The sequence below is a fragment of the Diceros bicornis genome, chromosome 34, assembly GCF_020826845.1.
Source record: "Diceros bicornis minor isolate mBicDic1 chromosome 34, mDicBic1.mat.cur, whole genome shotgun sequence".
Classification (NCBI taxonomy): domain Eukaryota; kingdom Metazoa; phylum Chordata; class Mammalia; order Perissodactyla; family Rhinocerotidae; genus Diceros; species Diceros bicornis.
The window spans coordinates 6683889-6695893 of record NC_080773.1 but is presented as its reverse complement, the minus strand read 5'-3'; the positions used below and the strand labels follow the sequence as shown (position 1 = coordinate 6695893).

Sequence of the window (12005 nt, the reverse complement as noted above, 5' to 3'; positions counted from 1 at the left end):
CAACAATATAGTTCATGCTGACACCCACTTTCCTTCTGGGAGTCTGGAATTTGGGTACCTGCTAGGCAGGGGGTATTTATGTGACCAGCCTCCAATGAAAATCTTGGGCCCTGAGTCCCTAATGAGCTTCCCTGGTAGACAGCACTTCACATGTGTTGTCACAGGTCTTTGCTGGACTGATTAAGCTGTCCTGTGTGACTCCCCTGAGAGAGGGGACTCTTGGCAGCCTGCGCCTGGTTTCCTCTGGACCTCACCTCATGCACCTTTCCCTCTGCTGATTTTGCTTTGTGTCCTTTTCCTTTTGCTGTAATAAATCAGAGCCCTGAGTACAACTACATGCTGAGTCCTGTGAGTCCTCCTAGTGAATCACTGAACCTGGGGTGGTCTTGGGGACACTGACATACCTATGGATGACCAATTGCTTCAGCACCGTTTGTTGGAAAGACTGTCTTTTCCCCCTTGAATTGTCTTATCACCTTTGTCAAAATCAATTGACCACAAATGTAAGGATTTATTTCTGGATTCTATTCCGTTCCATTGCCTATCCTTGTGCCAATACCATGTTGTCTTGGTTTTTTATGTTTTTAAATCAGATAGCACAAGTCCTCCAACTTTCTTCTTCTTTTTCAAAATTATTTGGCTATTCTAGGTCCTTGGCATTTCCATATAAATTTTAGGATCAGCTTGTCAATTTCTACTAAAAAGTTTACCAGTGTTTTGATTGGAATTGTATTGAATCGATAGATCAGTTGGGAAGAACTGACATCTTGACAATGACATCTTGAGTCTTCTAGTACATAAACATGGAATGTCTCTCCACTTAATATCTCAGCAGTGTTTTGTAGTTTTCGGTATATGTCTTACACTTCTTTTGTTAAATTTATTCCTAAGTATTTTATTCTTTTTATGCTATTGTGAATGAAATTGTTTTCTTAATTTCATTTTAAGATTGTTCATTGCTGGCTATAGAAATAAAATTGATTTTTATATATTGACTTATATCCTGTGACCTTGCTAAGTTTATTAGTTCTGGTATTCATTTTGTGAATGCCTTGGGGTTTTCTACATACAAGATAATGTCATCTGTGAATAAAGACAATTTTACTTCTTCCTTTCCAATCTGGATGCCTTTAATTTCTTTACTTACCTTGTTGCCAGTGGCTTCAACCTCCAGTACAGTGTTGATTAGAAGTGTCAAAAGTGGACACCTTTGCCTTGTTCGTGGTCCTAAGGGGGAAAGCGTTAGTCTTTCACCATTGAGTATGATGTTAGCTGTTGGTTTTCATAGATGCCCTTTGTCAAGTTTTGTAAATTCTGTATTATTCCTAGTTTGTTGAGAATTTTTATCATGAATCTGTGTTGGACTTGATCACATGCTTTTTTCTGCATCTACTGAGAGGATCATGTATTTTTTGTTCTTAATTCTATTAATATAGTATGTTACATTAATTTTCAGATGTTAAACCAACCTTCCATTCCTGGGATAAATCCCACTTGGTCATGATGTATAATGCTTTTTTTATGTTGCTAGGTTTGGGTTGCTAATATTTTGTTGAGGATTTTTGCAAATATTCATGAAGCATATTGGTCTGTTGTTTTGTTTTCTTATGATGTCTTTCTCTGGTTTGGGTCAGGGTGATACTAGCATCATAGAATGAACTAGGAAGTGTTACCTCCTCTTCTATTTTCTAACCCATTTCCTTTTAAAGGCATAGTTTATGGTCTTTTATGGGTGGCTGAGAGCAGTTCTCTTTTTTCTTCTCAAGGCTAATTCTTTGCAGAGATGTCTTAGGATTCATGTCTGACAGCTTGGTGTCTTTGGTTATGTCCAGGATCCATTTACTGGCAGGTGTGGCTCAAGATGGGGCAGGTACCCAGCATCTCTGAGGCACCTTATCTGATCACATCTGGCACTCATATCTGAAGTGGACCCTAGAGCTTTCCTGTAGAGATGGGGGGTCTGCTCACCTGGCAGCTGGGATGCTTGGCTGAGGGTGCTTCTCTTCCCCCTCTCTCTTAACAGAGCAGCCACGAACTCCAAGGTACGGGAGCAAGTGCGCCTGGAACTCAGCTTCGTGAACTCAGACCTGCAGATGCTCAAGGAAGAGCTGGAGGGGCTCAACATCTCAGTGGGAGTCTATCAGAGCACAGAGTAAGTGGGGGCAATGCTTCTTCCAGATACTTTCTGAGCCTCAGAACATGCCCGCCTCAGAGATGGTACACAGATAGTCCTGGGAAGTAAAGGAATGATCAGATTTGGGGTTGAGCAAGGTGCAAGAGTTAAAGGGATGAACCCATGGAGTTTTTTGGAAATACCTGGAGAGTTGGACAAAAAGGCCTTTATTTGTCCTGGGACCCTTGGGACATAGTTTTATGAGAGAGCTGCTGGCTGGGTCCAGGCAGGGAGATGGCATCTCTCACATGGGCTGGGTGATGGCTCTGCCATAAAGATGCCCTGGAAGCACTTCTCTGGTTAGCTGTGAGAGCCAACCTGCCAGGTGGGGCCCAAGTTGCCCTGCCTTCTTCCCTCTCAACCTCACCACCATGCGCAGGGCCTGGCCCTGGGTCATTCTGTTGGTAGGATGCAAAAACATACAAACTACCTTTTACGTCAAAGATTATGAGATGTTTGCGAGCTCCCTGAGGAGACGGTGTAACTAAGACACTTTGGACATGCAATCTGGTAAATATTTGAGCAGTGAGTGTTCTAATTCAGAAGCATTCCTTAGGGAGTGTCTGTGGGAGGCGAAATATTGAGGCGTGGCCTTCAGAAAAGCTCAGCAAGTCTCCTGCCCCGGGGGGGGGGAGCTACCTTGGAAGGAAATGTCCGCCTTTAAGAAGAAATGACTTGGAGAACCTCGACAGAGTGGTTTACCTGCTTCTCTGTGTGGGAAAGTAAGACTTCTTCTAAGAAGTAGGGGAGCCCCAGGAGAGACTCCGTCAGAAAATAGGTCCTGGATTAACAGAAGGACATTTGGGAACCTTGAGTCACCTTTGGAATATACTTTTCCTGATCGTCCCCAACCCTCTGCGTGGCACCTGGGGTGTTGTTCAGAGCTGGAGGGAAAGCGTTGTTGCGTGAACCTCTGCTCTTCCTTCTGTGACGTCCGTTGGCGCTGGCTCGCTTCCCTGCGGGCCCCACTGCAGTTTGAACACCTGATCAGAACAGCAGGCGATGGGCTTCTCCCTGTCTGCACTGTGGTTTTAAATGCCAGTGGTTTGCCCAAAAGGTCAGAGTTCCTTGAGGAGGCGAGACAGGGCCAAACTTTGGTGATAAATGTAGGATGTTTCGTATTCTGACTTGCTGTCCTCAAGTGCAGGCATGTCCATCGGGAGGGCGTCCCACAAAGACCCCTGCGTGTTAGCGGTGTGGCTCTCAAGTGGCTAGTGATCCCCTGTGCCGTTGGGAAGAGGGGAGAGAGCTGTGCAGGTTCATAATGACACCTCGCATTTGCAGCCGCCTCTCTTCCTGTTTTCAAAGCAGATTGCTTCTTAGCACAGTTGATCTTTAAACACTTCTGTGAGGGAGGCAGGGAAGAAACCATCTCACTGCGCAGATGAGAAAACACAGGGAGGGGCCCGCCCGGTGGCACAAGCAGTTGAGTGCGCGCGCTTCGCTGCGGCGGCCTGGGGTTCCCCGGTTCAGATCTCAGGCGCACACCAACGCACCGCTTGTCAAGCCATGCTGTGGCGGCGTCCCATATAAAGTAGAGGAAGATGGGCACGGATGTTAGCCCAGGGCCAGTCTTCCTCAGCAAAAAAGAGGAAGATTGGCAGATGTTAGCTCAGGGCCGATCTTCCTCACACACACAAAAAAAAGTCAGAAAACCCAGGGAGGCCAGAGGTCATGGAGAAAGTGATGTTAGCACCAAATTGGCTCGAGGGGGCCTCGGGACTCCCGCTGCTCCTGGACAGTCACAGCCCTGGCTGGGGTGAGGACAGGGGTCGCTGGGGCCCAGAGGAGAGAGCATGGCCCGTCCTCGTCTCCTTCCAGCAGGGTCCAGCTCTCCCCGCGGGCTTAGGGGAAGCCACACACCCCATGGGTCTCGCCTGCTTTCAGCACAGCCCTGTTTTCTGCGCCGCAGGGGCAGTTTCGCCTTACAGCTGCATTGTCCACTCACCTGCCCGGCGTTCCTGGCCTCCTCCCGGGCCAGGCTGAGTAGCCTCGGGAGGTCTCCTGTTACAGGTCAGGGAGCTAAATCCCTATTTGCAAGACAGGGCTGGAGCCCGGTTCACTTCCTGTTGGCTCAGGGAGGGCTCCCAGGGCGGCCTGTGGGGTAACCAGGCTGTAACCAGGCGGTCGGTGGGGAAGGGGGGTGGAGGGGAAGCGCTGGAGCAAGGCGCGCTCAGGAGTCAGACGGGCCCTGCCCTGTGCAGGTGCTGGGACACCTAGAGGTCAACGCCCCACAGGAGGAGGCCCCTGAGAGCCCAGGGTTGGAGGGCTGTGTAGAGGGGCCCCACTGCAGTGAGGAGAGGAGGAGGAGGGTGGGCTGACGAAGGAGCTCCAGGGGCAGGGTGGCGTACCCAGTGGGGCAGCAGTGAGCACAGCAGGCGCAGACCCTGGCGCACTATAGATTCGAGCACGGTTGCTGCAAGAACGGTTGAGATTGGAGGATAAAGCAGAGTGGAGGTGGTGGGGCCTCCTGCGTTCGGCTGGCTAGTCCAGGAGTCGCAGGGACTGAGAGAGCAGTGTTAGGACAGAGGCAGGGATGTGACCCGGGTCGTCTTACGGGAAATGAGCTGGCGTGTGCTAGATGGGCATGAGGAGACGGTGTGCTGGGGGAAGGCTGTGGGGTGCAGAGTGGCCGGGACGGGGACATTCATATACCTTGCTGTGTTCCTTATAGGGAGGCATTCACAATTCCCCTGATCCCGCTTGGCCTGAAGGAGACTAAGGACGTTGACTTTTCAGTTGTTCTCAAGGTAAATCTCTAAGCAATGGGCCCTGGACTCACTGTTTAAAAGGGAAATCAAGAAATTGTGTATCCCCTGAAAGTGGCCTTAGGCTCAATGGGCAGTTGATTTCTGCAGGGTGACCCTGAGCCCCTCGGCAGGCCACACAGGAGCCTTGTGCAGTCCTCTGGTCACCCTGACGCTCCTTGCCTGCCTGGGGAAGGGGTTGGAAACCCGGCCTGCCCTGCTCTGGGAGGCCAAGTCAAAGAGGGTCTGTGGTGGACGTGCTGTGGATTTTAAAATTGTATCCTATTGTAGTAGTTTTTCTTAAAATTTGTAACCACTTTAGGCCATATTTTTGGACGAATAGCTAGTTTTTTTCTCAACATTTTATTGTGAAAATTTCCAAACAGAGAAAAACAGAAAGAATTTTACAGTAACCCCTGTATCCTCGCTACTTAGATTCTGCTGTGAACATTTTGGTGTAGTCACTTCATCACGTATTTGTCCATCTCTGCATCCCTCTGTCTATACATCAGTCCATCTTATTTTCTGATGCATTTCAAAGTAAATCAAATTGGTTCACTACCGTTAAATACCTGAGTAGCTAGAGTTTATGAGTACCCCCCGCCCTCATCTAAATCCTGAGTATCTGCCTCCTCTTTTCTCTCTCTCCCCCCCCCTTCTTTCCTTCCTTTCTTTTTTTTTTAAATGACAACTTTATGGAGATACAATTCACATGCTGTACAATTCACCTCTTTAAAGTGAACAGTATCTGGCCTCCTCTTAACTGTGTGTTTCTGGCAAGCAGCCAGTACTTGTAGGCCTGCCTGTGCCTGTTACCGTGCTGGATGCTGCGATGTCACGGGCCCTGCCTCTGGGGCCTGTGCTTCAGTGGGGAGTTCAGGTGGGGGGTGGGAAAGGTGCTTTGATGGCAGCACCCAGGGGTGCCCTGCCCCAGGGCCGGGTCCAGGAGAGGCCTCCCAGTGCCTGGGGTGCCCTCCTCTCCCCAGCTCCTCACCCTGAGTGCTAATGCATCACCTCAAATTTCCACGTAGGAGGAGAAAGTAGAGACAAGGTGGAAGGTGGTGCCTGTCTCTGAGCTTTCCAGCACAGGCATGGTGTATAGGAGTTAATCCCGGCACCGTGAAAAATGCTTCAAAGAATTCAGTTTCTTTTCATAGTAATCCTCTTAGTTGACTCATCGTGGACTACTTTTAGTTCAGAAAAGAAAAACTTATATGGCATTTTGGGCACTATAAACTTTGTTCTTTTAGAAGCAATTGGTTAACGCTTTGAAATTTCTGCACTTGACCTCCATTCTCAGGCAGAGACTGAGTCGGTTGACATAAGCCTTTTCTCTCAGGGCCTTTTTGACTGCTGCCTTGTTTAAATCCAGGTCCTGGTCCTTGTGAGTCTGGGGTTTATTTTGGAGTTTGAGAAGGGACACTGGGAGTCTTGCTGGACCCAGGATTACCAGAGATTTGATTTTCAGGGGAGAAAACAATCCAGGAGCCGCCGCTGTACACCACCTTCTCACAGTCTGCCTGAACTTTTAGATGTGACGCTTGCCACGGGTCCTTGAGACCCGAGACAATCCTTATGTCTGCAGAAGTGTCTTTGGTTGCTTTTGTAGAATAGTTTCGTTAAGATTTAGTTTGTTGCTCGGTGCCAGAGCTGCAAGAGTGCAGGCATTTTAAAGGAGAGGTTCTCAGAGAAACTTGGGAAGTTTATGGGCATCTGTAAGGACCCAAATGCGTCACGTGCTGAATTCCACATTAAAGCCAGTGAAAAAAATCACATGTTGTGGGCATGCCAACTGCTATTCAGCTGAGGCTTCCAACCATGTCATTTTGGCCTGAAAGGGACTTGACAAATGTCGGTCACACAAAAATGAGAACGTTTAGAGGATGTTCTGTTTTCTCCCTTCCACACTTGTACTTGAGAATAACACAGACAGGTGCCACAGAAGCAGTTTGGCTGACTTAATCAGGGCAGCTCAGTTGTCTTTCAAGTCTCTGTGTGTCCCTGTAATGTTTAAACATCAGTAAAGCTTCACAGTGTGATTTTGTTCTATTTTAAATAAATGGGCTTTAAAATGGCTTCATTGGAAAACATCATCAAAATAAATTCCCTTTTCAGAGAATTGAAATTGTTTTTTGCTTTTAAATACAACTTTATTTATTTTTCTGATGAAGAACAGTATTGCAAAACATTCAGAAAAGACATGTAAAGATCCCTCACAGTCCCATGACCCATTCCCACTGAGCTCTGTAACTCGCTCAGCACTTAATCTTTGGACACAAGATCTCTTCCTCTGATCGGGGGCCTCCTCTCAAGGGTGTGACTCATCCTGTCCATGACAGCTTCGAGTGGTGTCTGCTGGTAGTAGGCCCTAAACAGGGTGGCTGTGAATTTTGTTCTTTAGGCAGCTTCCAAATACTTGCTGTTGTCAGCAGCTCTCGGTCGAGCCTCTTTACACATTGTTGAGTATTCCCTTGGGATACATTTCTAGATGGGGACTTGGAAGGTCAAAGATATATGTTACCTAATTATCCACCAGAAGTGGTCCTGCCTTATGTTCCTCCAACTGTGTGTGACTGCTTGTCTTCCTGCACCTTTGGTTACACTGGGTATCAGTCATCATTTTGATTTTTTAAAATATCTTTTTGATTTTTGTGAAATCAGGCAAAAATGATAACATTACAGTTTGCCTTTCGTTGATCAGCACTGGAGGTCAATACATTCTCATGTGTGTTTATTCGCCCCTTCAGTTTTTCCTTTTGGGAATACCTGTTTCTGTCCTTTGTCTGCTTTTCCATACTGTTGTTCTTCTTATTTCTTTACATATGAAGGATTTCTTTTTTCTTTTTTTTTTTTTTTGGTGAGGAAGATTGGCCCTGAGCTAACATTTGTTGCCAATCTTCCTCTTTTTGCTTGAGGAAGATTGTCCCTGAGCTAACATCTGTGCCAGTCTTCCTCTGTTTTGTACGTAGGATGCTCCCACAGCATGGCTTGATGAGCAGTGTGCAGGTCTGCACCTGGGATCCAAACCTGCAAACCCCAGGCCACCAAAGCGGAGAGTGTGAACTTAACTACTACACCACTGGGCTGGCCCCCATATGAAGGATTTTAACCCTTAGTTGTATATATTATAAATATTTCTCTCAGTACATTCTCTCCTTTAACTTTTGTTATGTAAGCAATAACTGGTTAAAAAAGTATAACTTTTTTTTTTGCCATACGGATTTTATATTGTTAAGTTTATCCGTTCTTCCCTTTACAATTCTGCCTTGATAACATGTTCAGAAAAACATTGTCCACGCCAAGATGACATAAATATTTTGCTATAGTTTCTCCCAGTGCTTTGTTTAAAATTTTTTAACATTAAATCTTTAATCTATTTGGAATTTGTTTTGGGGTGAAAAATGAGGTGTAGGGCTATAACTTTCTATTTTCATCCAGTGGGTAGCCAGTTTCCCCAAACTATGTATAAAGAATCCATCTGTGGTGCTGGATGGTATCCATTTCCCTCCGTGCCCCCATCCTCCCTCCTCCAACCTGCTCTGTGCCAAGGGGAGGCCACAGCAGGCTCCTGCTCTGTGGCTTCCTATTGGGTGTGGCCGAGGGGGAGGAGCACAGCAGCAGATGAGAGGGTAGGAGAAGAGGGAAGTCTGGGGATTTATTCCTCGGTTGGTTTCCTTTTGCATTCCTGGTGGCTGTTGGGTGCCCACCTCAGGTAGCCATCTCTTCGGGATTCCATAGCTCCTTCTGCCCCTTGATCCTTCAGCTCTGGGGTTCTGAGGACTCTGGCGGTCCTGCACCATCCCTGTGGTTTCCCATAACCCTGCCCACACTGCTGTAATAGTCCTTTCCTTAAATTCACATCATGCACACCGTTTGTTGTGTGCCGCCTCCTTCCTGCATGGACCTGATGGATGCTCCAGCCTCTCCCACTCCTGTGGAATCCTGGCTTTTGTTATATGGCTGATTCTCCAATCTACTTCAGTCTCTTTCTGATCCATATCTGGTTCCACTGTCTGTCATTTCTCACTGTTTAACCCCTGGGTGTTTCACAGCAGTTAGAGCAAGCCTCCTTTATTACCGTGCTTTTCCAAGTGTTCTTGGCTCTTCTTCTATGCCTTTGCTTCCATATGTTGTCACGTTTCCCAAAAATAGTACTTTTGGGTTTTGATTGAAATTTCATTAGATTCATGGCTTAATTTGGACAAAATTGCATCTTTACAGTATTGCACATTTTCATCCATGAACATAATATTTCCAGTTGTTGATGTCAACAAACAGCAAGGTTTTTTTTTTCTTTTTTGAGAGGAAGATCGGCCCTGAGTTAACATCTGCCAATCCTCCTGTTTTTGCTGAGGAAGAGTGGCCCTGGGCTAACAGCCATGCCCATTTTCCTCCACTTTATATGGGACGCCGCCACAGCATGGCCTGACAAGCAGTGCGTCTGTGCACACCCGGGATCCGAACGGGCGAACCCCGGGCCGCAGCAGCAGAGCGCGAGCACTTAACCGCTTGCACCACCGGCTGGCCCCAGCAGGTTTTTTTGTTGTTTTTTGTTGTTGTTTTTGTTTTTGGTGAGGAAGATTAGCCCTGAGCTAACATCTGTTGCCAATCCTCTTCTTTTTGCTGAGGAAGATTGGCCCTGGGCTAACATCCATACCCATCTTCCTCTACTTTATATGTGGGATGCTGCCACAGCATGGCTTGATGAGTGGTGCGTAGGTCCACGCCCGGAATCCAAACCTGTGACCCCCGGGCTGCTGAAGTGAAGTGCATGAACTTCACCACTACACCACTGGGCCGGCCCAACAAACAGCAAGTTTTATGGGGGCAGGAACCATATCTGTCTTGTCAAAAAAATGATTTCATGAATAAATGAAAGAATGAAGTAACATGTCCTTCAGTAAAGTTTAATAGTTATCTGCTTAATTAATTGAATTAATTTTATCCCTAGGAATATTGTACTTTTGTTGTGATTATGAAACTTATTGTTCCCTGTTATATTTTTCTTACTGGTTATTGCTTGTATAAGAAAGGAAGATTATTGACTTTTATATATTAACTTTTTGGCAACTTTACTGAATTCTTATTAATTTAGTAGTTTTTCAGTTGATGACACTGTTGGGTTCTGTGAATATGTTGTTATTTTGCAAAAACAAATATAATTTTGTTTCTTCCTTTCTGATGTTTATCTCTTATTTTTCTTAATTTGTTGGCTAGAGAAACTTCAGAATTATGCTAATTAATAGCAGATGGTGGACATGCTTGTCTCTTCCCTGATGTTTACAGTGGGTTTCAGCTAGATATTTTTATCCTACTAAATACATTTAATCTATCCTAGTTTACTAAGTTTCAAAAGTCAGGAATAGATTTAGAATTTATTAAAATCCTCTTTGACTTCTGTGAGGTTAACATAAAGTTTCTCTTTTAACTTCTTGAGTATAATGTATCTACTAATTTTAAGAAAATTGTTGCTGGGCTGGCCCCGTGGCTTAGCGGTTAAGTGTTCGAGCTCTGCTGCTGGCGGCCCGGGTTCAGATCCCGGGCGCACACCAACGCACCGCTTCTCCGGCCATGCTGAGGCTGCGTCCCACATACAGCAGCTAGAAGGATGTGCAGCTATGACATACAACTATCTACTGGGGCTTTGGGGGAAAAAATAAGTAAATAAAAATTAAAAAAACAAAATTGTTGCCAGAGTCCACAGTAGAAGCTGACAGAACAACATGATGCTCTGTAGAGGATACAGTTCTCATCCTTGAGTGTCTCCCGCGTGGTGGCCCTTAACACTGCTCTCAGGCATGTCATCAGAGAAGCCCTAGATAGACCTTGTCCTCCAAATCATCCTCACCATAATTAATGCCACTAATAACATAATTAATTACATTTGAAAACCATTTCAAATTTTACAAATGGCCGTTATATTAGGATAGGAGCTGATCGAAACATCGCATTTTAAGTAAAGTCGTGAAGAAAATCTGTGACAGCATCATCAAATGAAAAGTTGGGTAAAAATGACCAAATTAAAAGACAGAAGGGGCCAGCCCCGTGGCTTAGCGGTTAAGTGCGCGTGCTCTGCTGCTGGCGGCCCGGGTTCGGATCCCGGGCGCGCACGCCACACCGCTTCTCTGGCCATGCTGAGGCCGCGTCCCACATACAGCAACTAGAAGGATGTGTAACTGTGACATACAACTATCTACTGGGACTTTGGGGGAAGAAAAAAAAAAAAGGAGGATTGGTGATAGATGTTAGCTCAGAGCCGGTCTTCCTCAGCAAAAAGAGGAGGATTAGCATGGATGTTAGCTCAGGGCTGATCTTCCTTACAAATAAATAAATAAATAAATAAATAAATAAATCACCAATGGTTGAGGATTTAATCAATCATGCCTAAGTAATGAAACCTCATAAAAAAAAATAATAAAAAAAAAAGAAGGAGCCTTCTGTGTATCCTTGGAGCCAGCAAGACATCTTCCTGGGATTCATTCTGAGGCACTAATCAAAGGTGTGCCCAAGGATGACTGTCAGAGTGTTATCCCTAATTGTAAAATTTACAAATGACTTAAATGTGCAATAAGAGGGGGTTAAGACTATAGTGGTCCATATTGGCTAGCACATAGTAGGAGCTCAGTTTATTTGTTGAATAAATGAATTGTACATTCATTACATTGGAGGATTATATAACCATGAAAAGTCATGTTAGGGAGTGGCATATGAAAACGTTTGATACGTTGCCAATTGAAAAAAAATACAGCAAAGTCATATATTCACTCAGTACATTCCTATTTTTGTAAGCGTGTGTGTGTGTAGATAGCATTGAACATACAAAAAGCAGGAGAGGCTTTAATGTAGAAAGTGTGTAAAGGGAATACTCCCAGACACTTGAGAAGACGTAACTGAATGGTCTCTCTCCTCAGTGGAGGATGTTATGCAGGAACCCATCTCCATGCCCCTTACACCACTCTTGTTTTTCCTATAATACTTGCCATCTTCTAATATACAAGGTAATTTACTTATTTGCTGTGCCTGTTCCTTACTGTCTGTGCCCCCTGCAAGACTGTAAGCTCCATGGGGAAGGATCTTTGTTTTGT

General features: G+C 45.6%; 1 protein-coding gene across 1 annotated transcript in view; it reads left to right on the top strand.

Moving 5' to 3' along the window:
- Positions 1-12005, top strand: part of RHPN2 (rhophilin Rho GTPase binding protein 2) — a 53248-nt gene that overhangs the window by 20687 nt on the left and 20556 nt on the right. The window contains exons 3-4 of the mRNA XM_058529085.1: positions 2024-2152; positions 4848-4923. Coding sequence (XP_058385068.1) covers positions 2024-2152; positions 4848-4923 — 205 coding nt within the window. The remainder of the gene's footprint in view (positions 1-2023; positions 2153-4847; positions 4924-12005) is intronic.